Genomic DNA, 12,223 nt, shown 5'->3' with positions numbered 1-12,223 from the left:
ACTCTTTCCTTGTCTTATATCCCTTCCTGCTCTGGATGGAGTGCTACTTTGGAATCCTGCTTCCTTTGGTGCTTCTCATTTTCTTACCGTCCCGACCTATTACTTCTATTCTGCTCTACACATGCCACTAATTATGTATTTTAAATTTATATTCTGTCTTCGAATCCATTAGCTGAGGCTTACCTCTCTTACTCTAATTCTACTTTGACTTTATTTTTCCCCAGTGGTCTTTCTACCTTGTTTTCGTTTTACTTCTGTTCAGTTAATTGACACTTAATCTCCCCATTCCCTCACTGTGGTACTTGCAATGTGTTCTTATTAATATATGGAATTTGTTACTTAACTAGGCATGTCTATACTACTGTGTATTTCTCTCTATTCTGTATCTATCTGTGTCTTTAATAATATCCTACTGTTAAGTATTCCTAACACAAATGACATTAATCTTGTACTAATTGAACATGCACTGGATCTGTCTCTTCTAAGAATTTGTAGTGTTATGTCAGCCATTGCGAGTAGTTTTAGATGTAGGGAGTACACATTGTGCCTTGATACAATTAATAATAGAAAAAGGTTGAAATCAGAATTTGTTAACTGGAATTTTATTTTGGTGCAACTTGGTGAAAAATACATATCCATTTGTCCTTGTTAGTAGGTTAGCATCACTTATCAAAAGAAAACTTACATACGTTTCAATTTTCGTATAGTTGGAAGTATGCCTTGTTTTCTGTTCTTTTGTATTATTGGCAAGTGGTGTGTAAATCACATCTTTTAATATGTATTATCGATGTATGAATGACTCCTTTGCTTAAGAACCCTTGTGTATACAATTGGAAGACCAAAAATGATTTTAAAAAGACAAGGGAAAAAAGAGAAAAAAATAAATAAAGGCAAGGGAGTAGAAAACAAAGCAGCAGGTAGGGAGGTGGGATAAAGAAGGGCTAATATTTCTATTTTTGCAATGTGTGGTTCGTTTCTTCTATCTATGAATCTAGTTCAGTGTTTTGTAACTTACATTAAACATATCTTGCATTTATCAAATACTATGGTTAAAATATAATAAAAGAAATTTGTAGTCCTAATTAGTCTGGTTTGCAAATCTGGATCCTTTAGATTGGTTTTTTAAAAAGTTATAATTAAGGATAAATATATGTTATAAAAGTAAAGCCTTCAAGGCCATTAGGCTCTTAAATTGCATTACTGCAGATTGCCTTCTGATCTTTGTTTGCATACGTACCCCCTTAATTTTTTTTTTTTTTTTTTTGCGGTACGCGGGCCTCTCACCATTGTGGCCTCTCCCGTTGCAGAGCACAGGCTCCAGATGCGCAGGCTCAGCGACCATAGCTCACGGGCTCAGCTGCTCCGCAGCGTGTGGGATCTTCCCGGACCGGGGCACGAACCCTGCACCACCAGGGACGCCCCTCCCTTAATTTTTGATTAGTGTTAGTGTGGTAGATCTTTTTCCCTCATTTAACTTTTAACTCAATTTTGTCATTCTATTTAAAGTAGGTTTCTGATAGCACATAGACCTTCAGATTACCTGTGAGTAGAGAAGTAAAACCAAATTCTGACAGAGCTGGAGTAGAGAGAGCTTATGAGACTCTGTAGAAAAGAGTAGAAGATACAGAGGACTTAGATGAAGCAGGTAAAAATCATTCCAGAAAAGGGAAGTCTACCATTAAATGGCAAAACACAGAACACAGGTTCACATCACTGACTATAGGGAATGGGGTTGGGAGGGGTAGCCTTTGAGGGAGAAACAGATAAATAGAGAAGGGGAGGTATCCTTGGAGAAGTTAACGATGAAGGAAAGAACAAATGGGAGGAAAATTAAGGATCTCATAGAAATAGAAATAAAACGGCTAACCTGTGTCCTCCGCTAAGCCACCCATGGAAACATCCATAAAGGAAACTGCACAGGAGATTGCAGGGCAGAAGTGCATGGTTTCAAATTCAGAATCCTGACCCCAAATGAAGTGAACCGTTACCTTTTCAGTTACTCAGCATGCACTGTTTTGTGTCTCTTTTACACTTCATGTTCTTTCATGTATGATAATTTTGGAGAGTCATTTTCTTTTGTTCTAGCCATTTTCTAGTGAACTCTTGTATGTGGTCTCCATGTATCGTGTATGTAACAGGTAGACCCTGAGTGACTCTCCATGAGGGCCAGGTGTTCTAGACCTCCCTCCCCTCTTGGCCCTTAGGTTACTCCTGAGGCATATTTTCTCTCCAAAAGACATCATGGAAACCCTGGTCTCTAATGGTTCATAGTTTGATTTCATCAGTTCTCCCTGTGGCAGGTTAGTTTCCGTTGAGTATTTCTGTTACAGTTTATCTCTATTTATTTATTTTTCTTTTCGGAAAGGTGTATGTATGTTTGTTCATTTATTCATCACTTGAAACATATGACGACTTAACCGTTCCAGCCACCATGCTTTCAGCTTTAAATGAACAAATTTTTTTCTTAAGGAGCTCAGTCTAATTTGAAATATAAAGCCATTTCTTTCATGAATTCAATTCACTGAGCCAATTACTAGTGGTAATAGTTGTCACAGGTAACTCTTAAATGGCACTCCTGTGCCAGGTACTATTTTGAGTCTTTATCTGTGTTCAGTCACTTAGCCTTCTTAACAACCTGTTGATTATCCCCATTTACACTTAGGGGACCTGAGGCTCACAGGCATTCAGTGCCTTGTTCAAGGTAATGGCTAGTCCATGACTTGAACCCAGGCAGTCTGTCTTGATCGTCTTCGTTCTTAGTCATTACTCTGCTGCCTCAGTTAGCTTTGGATCCATCTATTCTGACATCTTTAAGACTACCTCTTTTATTTAAATAACGTGTGTGTTTAATTTCTTACCACTTCTTCTATTGTCATTGTGGTTCATCGTCCTCTGCCTGGTCCAGTGCAGGGCTCTCATCTTTGCTTCTACTCTTACCCTCCCCACAGTCTCTCTTCCATTTAGTATTTACAATGATCCTTTTATAGTGTGATCAGATCTCATCACTCTCTTCCTCAGATCCTTCCACTGACTTCTCTGTCCATGTGGAATGTACTCCAAACCCTTCATCACCTGGCTCCGGCACGTCTCTGTCTCCTTCCTTTAGCTCTGCTCTGTGTTGATATTTCCTCTATGGCCTCCCCTGCTGCCCAGGGATATTTGCTTAGCCTAACCCTTCCTTGTTTGATTTCCTTCAAATTCCCGTCTTTAACACAGCCTCTTCTGACTATCATAGTCAAAGTACCAGTTCTTCTTTCAGCCACTCTCCTTTCACTTTAACCAGTCATAGCACTTGCTACTTGATATTTTATACTAGTAGGTGTATTCCCCTATTGTCTCTTTGGTTAGATTGTAAGCTGCAGAGGGGCAGGATGTGGTGGGTCTCATTTACTCAGTGCTGAACTATAGCAGGTGCTCAGTAAATCTCAGTTGAATAAATGGAGTAAAGAAATGTCTTTACTAATTAATGGGTTAGTGCTTACTGGGAAGCGATATTGAGTTTGTGAAGTTCTCATGCTTTCTGTCTCTGGAATCAGAATCTTCCATATAGATGCTCAGTATCAGGGCACTGGGTTTCACTCATCTCATTGTTCCTTCTCACAGGCCAGTGAGTAAATAGTATCCATGAGTTCTCCAATTGTGCTTGACTGTTCTGAAACATTTTGGTATTGTTTCAGTTCTCAAATTATATTTCTTAGAAACAAAATTTATGTCATCATTCTTGAGTTGTAGTATTTAGTATCCTAGGCCATGGAAAATTGTATACTTGAGATTTTCCAGGAATGATTAGTGTGCTGCTTGGGCAACTTCTTTTAAATTTAGCTAGAGCAGTGTTTCTTGACTCTATATGTTATTAACCCCCCCAATATTAAATTAAATTTTAATTTAAATGAATTAAGTCCCCAACCAGAAAAATAAAATGCTAAGAAATAGGAGAGACTCTAAATGCTGAGAAATAAAAAAAGTTGAGCCTTGGAAGGTCACAAACCATTGCAATGTCTTAAGATCTGTTTTTTTAACCGTCCCCCTCCCCCAGTTTTGAATCTCTTTGGGAGTAGTCTCCCCACCCTCCACTGACAAGGCATGATGTTCAAGTAAGTTCTTAAGATGCTTGAATAAGTCAATTTCAGACATTATATTTTTCTTCTAAAATGTTTCAAAAACCTTTTGGTCAATCTTAATAGAATATGGTTTATCATCAAATATACATGATGTTTATTTAAATATGTTAGTAAAATCAGTGACATGCCTTTCACTGCCCAGTTTGGAATTTCAAATTTGTTCATAGTTTATCTAATACTAGTTTTTACCTTTAGTATAAGGTGCTTCTAACACTTGGAGTGGAGAAAATAGATTATAATTTAAAACTTTAACATAGATTTATGTTAAGTATTTTGGTATTATTTCTGATTTTGATTAGAAGAAATCTTACACCTATTCCTGTTTCCTAAGGCATACTTTCCAACTTCTGCTAGCTTTAGAAGTTTGCGAATCACATATTTACGTTTTGTTTCAGTTACAAACCAGTGGACCACAAGCTTATTTGGCTACCCTTACGGGAGGCATTTGAGGAACTCTTTGCTCAGACATTTTCCAAGAAGCAAAACTTTACATTCTTGGGACACATTCAGACCTGTTACAGGCAGAAACGGTGGCACGATCTCCTCAGACTAATGCAACATGTGCACAAGTCGGCTGTCAACAAGGATGGAAAAGAGAGTGAGACTGGTAAGAATGTGACCCAGGCTGCCAGTGGGAGGGCATGAGGCTGAAGTTTAATTAGCAGAATTAGGAGAAGAGTTTGGGGGAACAATGAAGCAATACACTTTAGAGCTTTCTAGGACTTTAGGCAGAGCTGACTAATTTTGAAGTATTGCTGCTCCTGTGACTCTAGTCAAGATTTCCATCAAAACAGGTGGTTGCTGATGTTGATGTACAGTACCACTTAGTGGTTAGTAAGTCACATGTGCTTAGAAGAAGAGGTTACTTCCAGAAAACTGGATTCCACAGCGAGTGGGGCTTTTGGTGGCTTAGTTGTCTTCTTCCTCATCTATAAAGTGGGAATAAGAGTACCTACTACAAAGGGTTGTTGTGAGGATAAACGAGTTAACCAATACGTATGCATATAAACAAACTGATTAGTATAGTGGCTGCACATGGTTGACATTATGTAAGTGTTTGGACTTAATTTTTTATACTTCTAAGATGTGATTTTGGTGTGTTATGTTAATTGTGTGTTTTTTTAAGTTATATATATTACAACTCAAAGTGTATGTTAAATTCTTGTCTTTATTTTTCTCTAGGGTCATTACTAAAAGAGAAGTGGGAAGCATTTGGTCTTAGACTCAACCATGCCCAACAACAGATGAAAATGACTGAAAATGCCCTATTGTTTGCATTTGTAGAGGTATTTTGCTTCGGTTGTTTAGGTTAAGGGAATGTTGATTTGACGCAAAATGCAAGTTTAAGGAGGCTACTGTTTTGTATTCTCTTCATGTTGACATTTTAGGGCTTGTTGTTTAAGACAGTAAACACTTAATGAAATAATTCTTTGGGGGGAAGATTTTTTTTAATGTCCTTTATAGAAATTATAAAGTCTTGGTGAACACCATCATTACTATTTTTAAAGATGCAGTTGAGAACAACTAGTGAATTTTTTTATTGTTTCATATGTGTGTGTGTGTGTGTGTGTGTGTGTGTGTGTGTGTGTGTGTGTGTGAGAGAGAGAGAGAGAGAGAGAGAGAGAGTTTGATTCCAGTGCATGGGTAGCTGTACTGTTTTCTCTTCTGCGACCTTGCAGGATCAACTTAGTTAAATGTTTGTGACTTAAGCTTTTTATATTTTTATTAAAGAAAATTGTTTCTGTGGCACTCTTCAGACCACACTCTAAGGGAGGTGTAGGAATCTTACTTGAGATGATGTCTTAGTAAGAGAGAAAGTCCCTCAGCCATATATCCATTGTGGGAAATTTAGTCATCAGTGCTTAATCTTAATATGATTGCTTCTAAAATAACCAATGAAAATGTCAAGTGCTCTCAAAATACGGTTTATACCTATTTCATGACTTGACATTACACTGGATTTTAATATGTTCCGTTTTATTTTTTTCAGTTTTATTTACAGAAGATTCTGTGTTAGGATTACCATGAAAACAAAAGCATAAAGCAGTTTAATAATAGTAAAACAATTAAGTTTCTCATGTTGTGTCACTTGAGTAGATTGTCAGTTCATTGCTTTTGGAAATAGAACTTGAGGAGATCAAATCAGTAGAGATGAGGAAAGATTCATCTTGATATCTTCAGCAACTCTGAAAGGCTCTGAATTACAACCACTATACACTCTTGATTTAGTCATTCATCTTTTCTTGGTATACTCATAGCCTGACCCTGTATTTATTTTGGGTCTTTTTAATAACCATTTGCTTACCTTTAAACATCTGAATACATTGTAAGTTATTATTTGCCTTAGCATCCATATAATGGGGTGGTCTAGTTTATTGCATCTCATCGTTAGGCTCAGAGAGATTCCCTTGACCCTTTTGGATATTTGAAAAAAAGTTAACTTGACCTTAACTCTGGCAACCAGCTGGCAGCCATTTGGCATTAAGGTGTAAGCGCATCAGGTAGGAGAGGTTTGCCCTTGCCTCTGCTTCTAACCCTGTTCACATAACTGTTCTTGGTGAGTGTGTTTGTGTTTGAAATGGACCCTTAACATTTTACTTCATCTTCTAGGGTACATTAGCTCAGGCTGTAAAGAAAGGAGAGTGGATCTTGTTGGATGAGATTAATCTGACTGCTCCAGAAACATTAGAATGTCTGAGTGGTTTACTTGAAGGCTCCTCTGGCTCTCTGGTGTTGCTGGATCGAGGAGACACAGGTAGCACTTGATCCCCTTGGGGTTTGACTTGATGCGAGGCCTTTTGGCCTCTTTAATATTCTTGGGACTTCCCTGGTGGTCTAGTGGGTAAGACTCCGTACTCCCAATGCAGGGGGCCTGGGTTGGATCCCAGGTCGGGGAACTAGATCCGGCATGCTGCAACTAAGTCTGCATGCCACAACTAAGACCCGGGGCAGCCTAAATAAATAAATAAAATGTCTTTTTAAAAAAGTAATATTCTTTTGGTTAGGTAGATTACATGGGCCTCCCAGTGTGATTTATTTATTCTGTAGATAGTAATTTTCTGCAAAGTCTTATTGTTAGGTGATACAGGGAATGAAAAGAATATGATAATTCGTCAAGGCATTTGAGTGGTGAGTAATAAGGCATGCACACTCAGTGACAGTGTACGCGCTGGTGAATAGGTGATGAAACATAAATAGCATGAACAACCTCACCATAACAGATGGTGGGATGGCAGTTTAAGATTAAGTTGTGTACATAGATCTGGAAACTGATTTCATTGGGGTTTGAGAAAAGGCAAGGATGGTTGAGCAGCCAGTATCAACCTTGCTGAGCCTTGAGGCATAGTGGTTCACCCTGGGGTTCAGTGGAGTTAGTCTTCCCCTGATCACTTATTGTTACAAGTTGTTGAGAATTTATAGTTTTCTTTTAACAGAACCACTGGTTCGTCATCCGGATTTCCGTTTATTTGCGTGTATGAATCCAGCAACTGATGTGGGCAAAAGAAATCTCCCACCAGGAATAAGAAACAGGTAAGGGGACATGGCTTGGTTCCTGGAGCTGTTTTTAAAATTAAGTTCTCTTTATTTACTGATTGGTAGTATTAACGTAACCAACCGTCATAACAATGCTTGAAATTTATTGACTGCTGATACAGGAATCTTTTTACTTGTAGTAGTCTTCTTTCTATAGGTGGTAGGAATGTGGAAAACTCCAGAACACTGGGAGTTTTTTTCCTTTGGGTTGTTCGTATGACATTTAATGGCTCATGGATATTGTTGAAAACAAAAATCTTTCCTCCTTCAGATAGCCTTTTAGCTATTAGAAAACCTTCACATAACGAAATAATAGTATATCATATAACAACGTAAGTGCATTTTAGGCAGAGTCCTGTTGGATGAGACTAATGATGTGTAAAAGAACATTTAAGTTTCATTTTTCATCATTAAGCACAGACTGACATGAACGAGATGTTTTACGTATGTAGCATTTGGGAAAATATAATGACCTTGAAAAACCTAAGGGCAGGACAGGAATAAAGACACAGACATAGAGAATGGACTGGAGGACACGGGGAGGGGGAAGGGTAAGCTGGGAAGAAGAGAGTGGCATGGACATATATACACTACCAAATGTAAAATAGATAGCTAGTGGGAAGCAGCCGCATAGCACAGGGAGATCAGCTCCGTGCTTTGTGACCACCTAGAGGGGTGGGATAGGGAGGGTGGGAGGGAGACGCAAGAGGGAGGGGATATGGGGATATATGTATATGTATAGCTGATGCACTTTGTTATAAAGCAGAAACACACCATTGTAAAGCAATTATACTCCAATAAAGATGTTAAAAAAAAAGATAAATGACCTTGTTTATTGTTGGTAACCTTTTGTTGAATCTGAGTTTTAAAATAGTGTTAAAACTTTTCTAGATCTTCTCCCACATTATAAAAGTAGTAAAAGCTTTTTAGGAAAATTTTATCAACCACAAGTATGTATTTTCCTTTGCTACAACTATGAATTTTTGATAGTGAGGAGGCTTTTTTGTTATTTTGCATGTACTTTTTGTTACATATAGTTGTAATCAAAAACACCTGAAAATGAGGATAAATAAAGTCTTAGTTTTGTAACTGTTTTTGCAAGGACTGTTTGACTTTCTTAGAAGTAGTAATGGTAGATTTTTTTGGTAGCGGTTACATTATCTTCTATTTCATTATGATCAATCTGTATCTCAAGTTGAAAGGCCTTCATAATTCGTATTACAAGCAGGTAAAATGAGTTTATATAACTTCTCTCTTGTGTTTTGTACTGTCAGAATAGCTGTATTAACTTCCTCAGAAATGGTTATTATGGAATAATAATTGTCTTAACAGGTTCACAGAACTTTATGTAGAAGAATTGGAAAGTAAAGAAGACTTACAGATCCTTATTGTGGATTATCTGAAAGGCTTGAGTGTGAACAGGAGCACAGTGCAAGGAATCATAACGTGGGTTCTTTTTAGTTTCTCTTTATAAACTTCTCCTCTTTGCATAAAAATGTGTACCTCATGCACGTATACTGTTTTCTTTTTTGCTTCTAACGAAAGAAGACTGATGGAAGGATTATTTAGATTTTACTTTAATGTTGGAACCTTATGGACTCCCTTGGATTTTCCTAAGGAAACTACATAGAGAGCTTATGAGAATATGTATTGTCGATTCCTGTGAGAATATGTATACACAATTAGATAATGCTCTCCTAATTACTTCTTTATTCACAGCTAAGAGTTTGAATCCCTTGAGGAGATATGAATGGCTTGTATTTTGATCTGCCTTGGTGAAATCCTACTTTTTGCAATTTGCATATTAGCTTTGTGGAATGTAGAGGGGGGAAGGTTGATATAATTGATTGAGGCCAGTTTGGAATTATTAGAGTCTTAGCTGAATGAAGTATAGAGTGATTATATTGCTTGGTGCTTTAATTTGAGTTTCTTTCCTCTGTTTTTTTGTATGCCATGTGGAAAGGGTGCAGTCTTTTGTATCATACACCCTGGGTTCTAGTGCTGGCTCTGTCAGAAACTAAGTCTGTCATCTGGAGCACGTCACTTAGTTGATTTTATCTGTGTCCTCTAAAACAAGATATACAATATGTAAAGATTCTGAAGTTGGATCATATTAGTGTTTTATTTTGCTTTTTGTGCTTTTTTCCTTATTTATTTATTTTTTTTTTACAAATAGTTATTGAGTGGCTCAGATGCTAGGGGTACAGTTATAAATAAAACAGACAATCTTGGTTCTTTTCAGGGAGCTTTAATTCTACAGGTGAAGATAATCAGTAAATACTGTTATTTTTGGTTGTGATAAGTGAAGAAAAAGAACATATAAAGCAAAATGCTGGTTAGAAAATAAAACTTGGAGCCCGGTTTTAAATAGGTTAGTCAAAGAGGCATTTGTCAAAGGGTTTCGGAGTGGTTTGTCACACCACATTTTAAAATCAGAGCACTTTTTGTTAGCCAAGAATATTTAGACAAAAGCGTAAATATGTGTAGTTAAAATTCAAAAAGCTGGAGATAAAGCAGTGTGGCTGAAGTGTGGCTCTTATAAAATGCTAATAGGGCTTCCCTGGTGGCGCAGTGGTTGAGAGTCCGCCTGCCGATGCAGGGGACACGGGTTTGTCCCCCGGTCCAGGAAGTTCCCACATGCCGCAGAGCGGCTGCAACCGTGAGCCACGGCCGCTGAGATTGCGCGTCCGGAGCCTGTGCTCCGCAACTGGAGAGGCCACAACAGTGAGAGGCCCGCATACCGCAAAAAAAAAAAAAAAAAAAAAAGGCTGATAGTTTGTTCCATATATAAAAGCCCACTTCTGGAATGTAGAGTCTTTTTACAAAAGAAAGAATGTCTAGCTAGATTGCAAGGAGGGAAGACAGATCTCATTTGGGCAAGAACTTGGGTTTCATCTCTTTATTTGGTTGCACTGGGTCTTAGTTGTGGCAGGTGGGCTCTTTAGTTGTGGCGTGTGATCTCTTAGTTGCTGCATGCACGTGAGATTTAGTTCCCTGACCAGGGATTGAACCTGGGACCCCTGCATTGGGAGTGCGGAGTCTTATCCACTGCACCACCAGGGAAGTCCCTTGGGTTTCATCTCTGACACGTTTGGTTATAGTTGATCTTGTGGCATGTGATCATGAATTTCATGAATTTTTTTTTTTGGGCTACTTTGGGTCTTTGGTGCCGTGTATTGGGCTTTCTCTAGTTGCGGCAAGCGGGGTCTATTCTTCATTGCGGTGCGCAGGCCTCTCATTGCAGTGGCTTCTCTTGTTGCGGGCACAGGCTCTGGGCATGTGGGCTTCAGTACTTGCGGCATGTGGGCTCAGAATTTGTGGCTCGCGGGCTCTAGAGCGCAGGCTCAGTAGTTGTGGCGCACGGGTTTAGTTGCTGTGCGGCATGTGGGATCTTCCCGGACCAGGGCTTGAACCCGTGTACCCTGCAATGGCAGGTGGATTCTTAACCACTGCACCACCAGGAAGTCCTTCATGAATTTTTGAGATTTGCACTTGATGTTTCAGTCTGAAACTTCTTCCATCTTGTCATCTTCTGGACTTCTAAATTATGTGGTAATGAAAGTAGAAATGGTCACCATATCATCATGCTTTTTAACATTTTGTCATTGTTGATTATAACCGAATCTGTAGACTTTCTTTTAAAGCACCATTACTTTTGTTTTCTGTTTGCTTATCCATCACCATTAGAGATTACCCAGGGACTTCATTTGACCCTCATATTAAAGCCGACTTTGGAACCCTGTGTTTGGATTCAGTATATTCCTGCTAAGGGCCTCTCATATCTTACTACCATTCCCTTAAAAATCAGACACATCTCACCTTTCTTCTCTTTCCATCCTAAGGGAAATTGATCAATATTCATTTTATTATTTTTGATGCTCTAAGAAGTTGTATGTAAGCTTGGCCATCTAATCTGTAAAAATGCCTTTTGGTCCTTTTGTAGAGAAATGGGAACAACAGCAAAATAGTAGGGCTTATTAGTTAATAAAATAAATCTTTTGAACTGCATCCTCTCTGTAGGTTTTATACAGCTGTGCGGAAGGAGTCTGGGACAAAATTGGTGGATGGGACCGGCCACAGACCTCACTACAGCCTTCGGACTCTCTGTAGGGCCCTGCGATTTGCAGCCTCCAATCCATGTGGCAACATCCAGCGCTCGCTCTATGAGGTCTTTGTACAGTCTGTGTTTGGTTGGGAGCTTGGTGGATGGGCACACCATGGGGAAGGAGCAAGTGGGGATGACCGTGCCAGGGTTGCCAGTGTTTTCTGTTTAGTCAGATGAGCTCAAAACTTTTCATACCGGAACTACCCTGCCCTTTTTCTACCATTGTATCCCATTTAAAAGTTGTTCTGGGGGCTTTCCTGGTGGTGCAGTGGTTGAGAGTCTGCCTGCCGATGCAGGGGACCACGGGTTCGTGCCCCGGTCCGGGAAGATCCCACATGCCGTGGAGCAGCTGGGCCCGTAAGCCATGGCTGCTGAGCCTGCGCTTCCGGGGCCTGTGCTCTGCAACAGAAGAGGCCACAACAGTGAGAGGCCCACATACCGCAAAAAAAAAAAAAAAAACATA

At 39.1% G+C, this 12,223-nt stretch overlaps 1 protein-coding gene and 1 non-coding gene across 2 annotated transcripts in view; one reads left to right on the top strand and one right to left on the bottom strand.

Annotated features, from left to right (window-relative positions):
• The window catches only part of MDN1 (midasin AAA ATPase 1), a 157,075-nt gene that overhangs the window by 41,943 nt on the left and 102,909 nt on the right, over window positions 1–12,223 (top strand). The window contains exons 16-21 of the mRNA XM_007466260.1: window positions 4,517–4,728; window positions 5,304–5,407; window positions 6,732–6,876; window positions 7,556–7,652; window positions 8,988–9,101; window positions 11,676–11,823. Of these exons, the coding sequence (XP_007466322.1) occupies window positions 4,517–4,728; window positions 5,304–5,407; window positions 6,732–6,876; window positions 7,556–7,652; window positions 8,988–9,101; window positions 11,676–11,823 (820 nt within the window). The remainder of the gene's footprint in view (window positions 1–4,516; window positions 4,729–5,303; window positions 5,408–6,731; window positions 6,877–7,555; window positions 7,653–8,987; window positions 9,102–11,675; window positions 11,824–12,223) is intronic.
• Window positions 10,646–10,718, bottom strand: TRNAG-CCC (transfer RNA glycine (anticodon CCC)). The gene has a single exon. It is a non-coding gene; the product is annotated as a tRNA-Gly (tRNA).

This window comes from Lipotes vexillifer, unplaced genomic scaffold (genome assembly GCF_000442215.2).
Source record: "Lipotes vexillifer unplaced genomic scaffold, Lipotes_vexillifer_v1.1 scaffold1242, whole genome shotgun sequence".
Classification (NCBI taxonomy): domain Eukaryota; kingdom Metazoa; phylum Chordata; class Mammalia; order Artiodactyla; family Lipotidae; genus Lipotes; species Lipotes vexillifer.
Note: the sequence above shows the minus strand (reverse complement) of the source record. Positions and strands in the feature narration are given on the sequence as shown.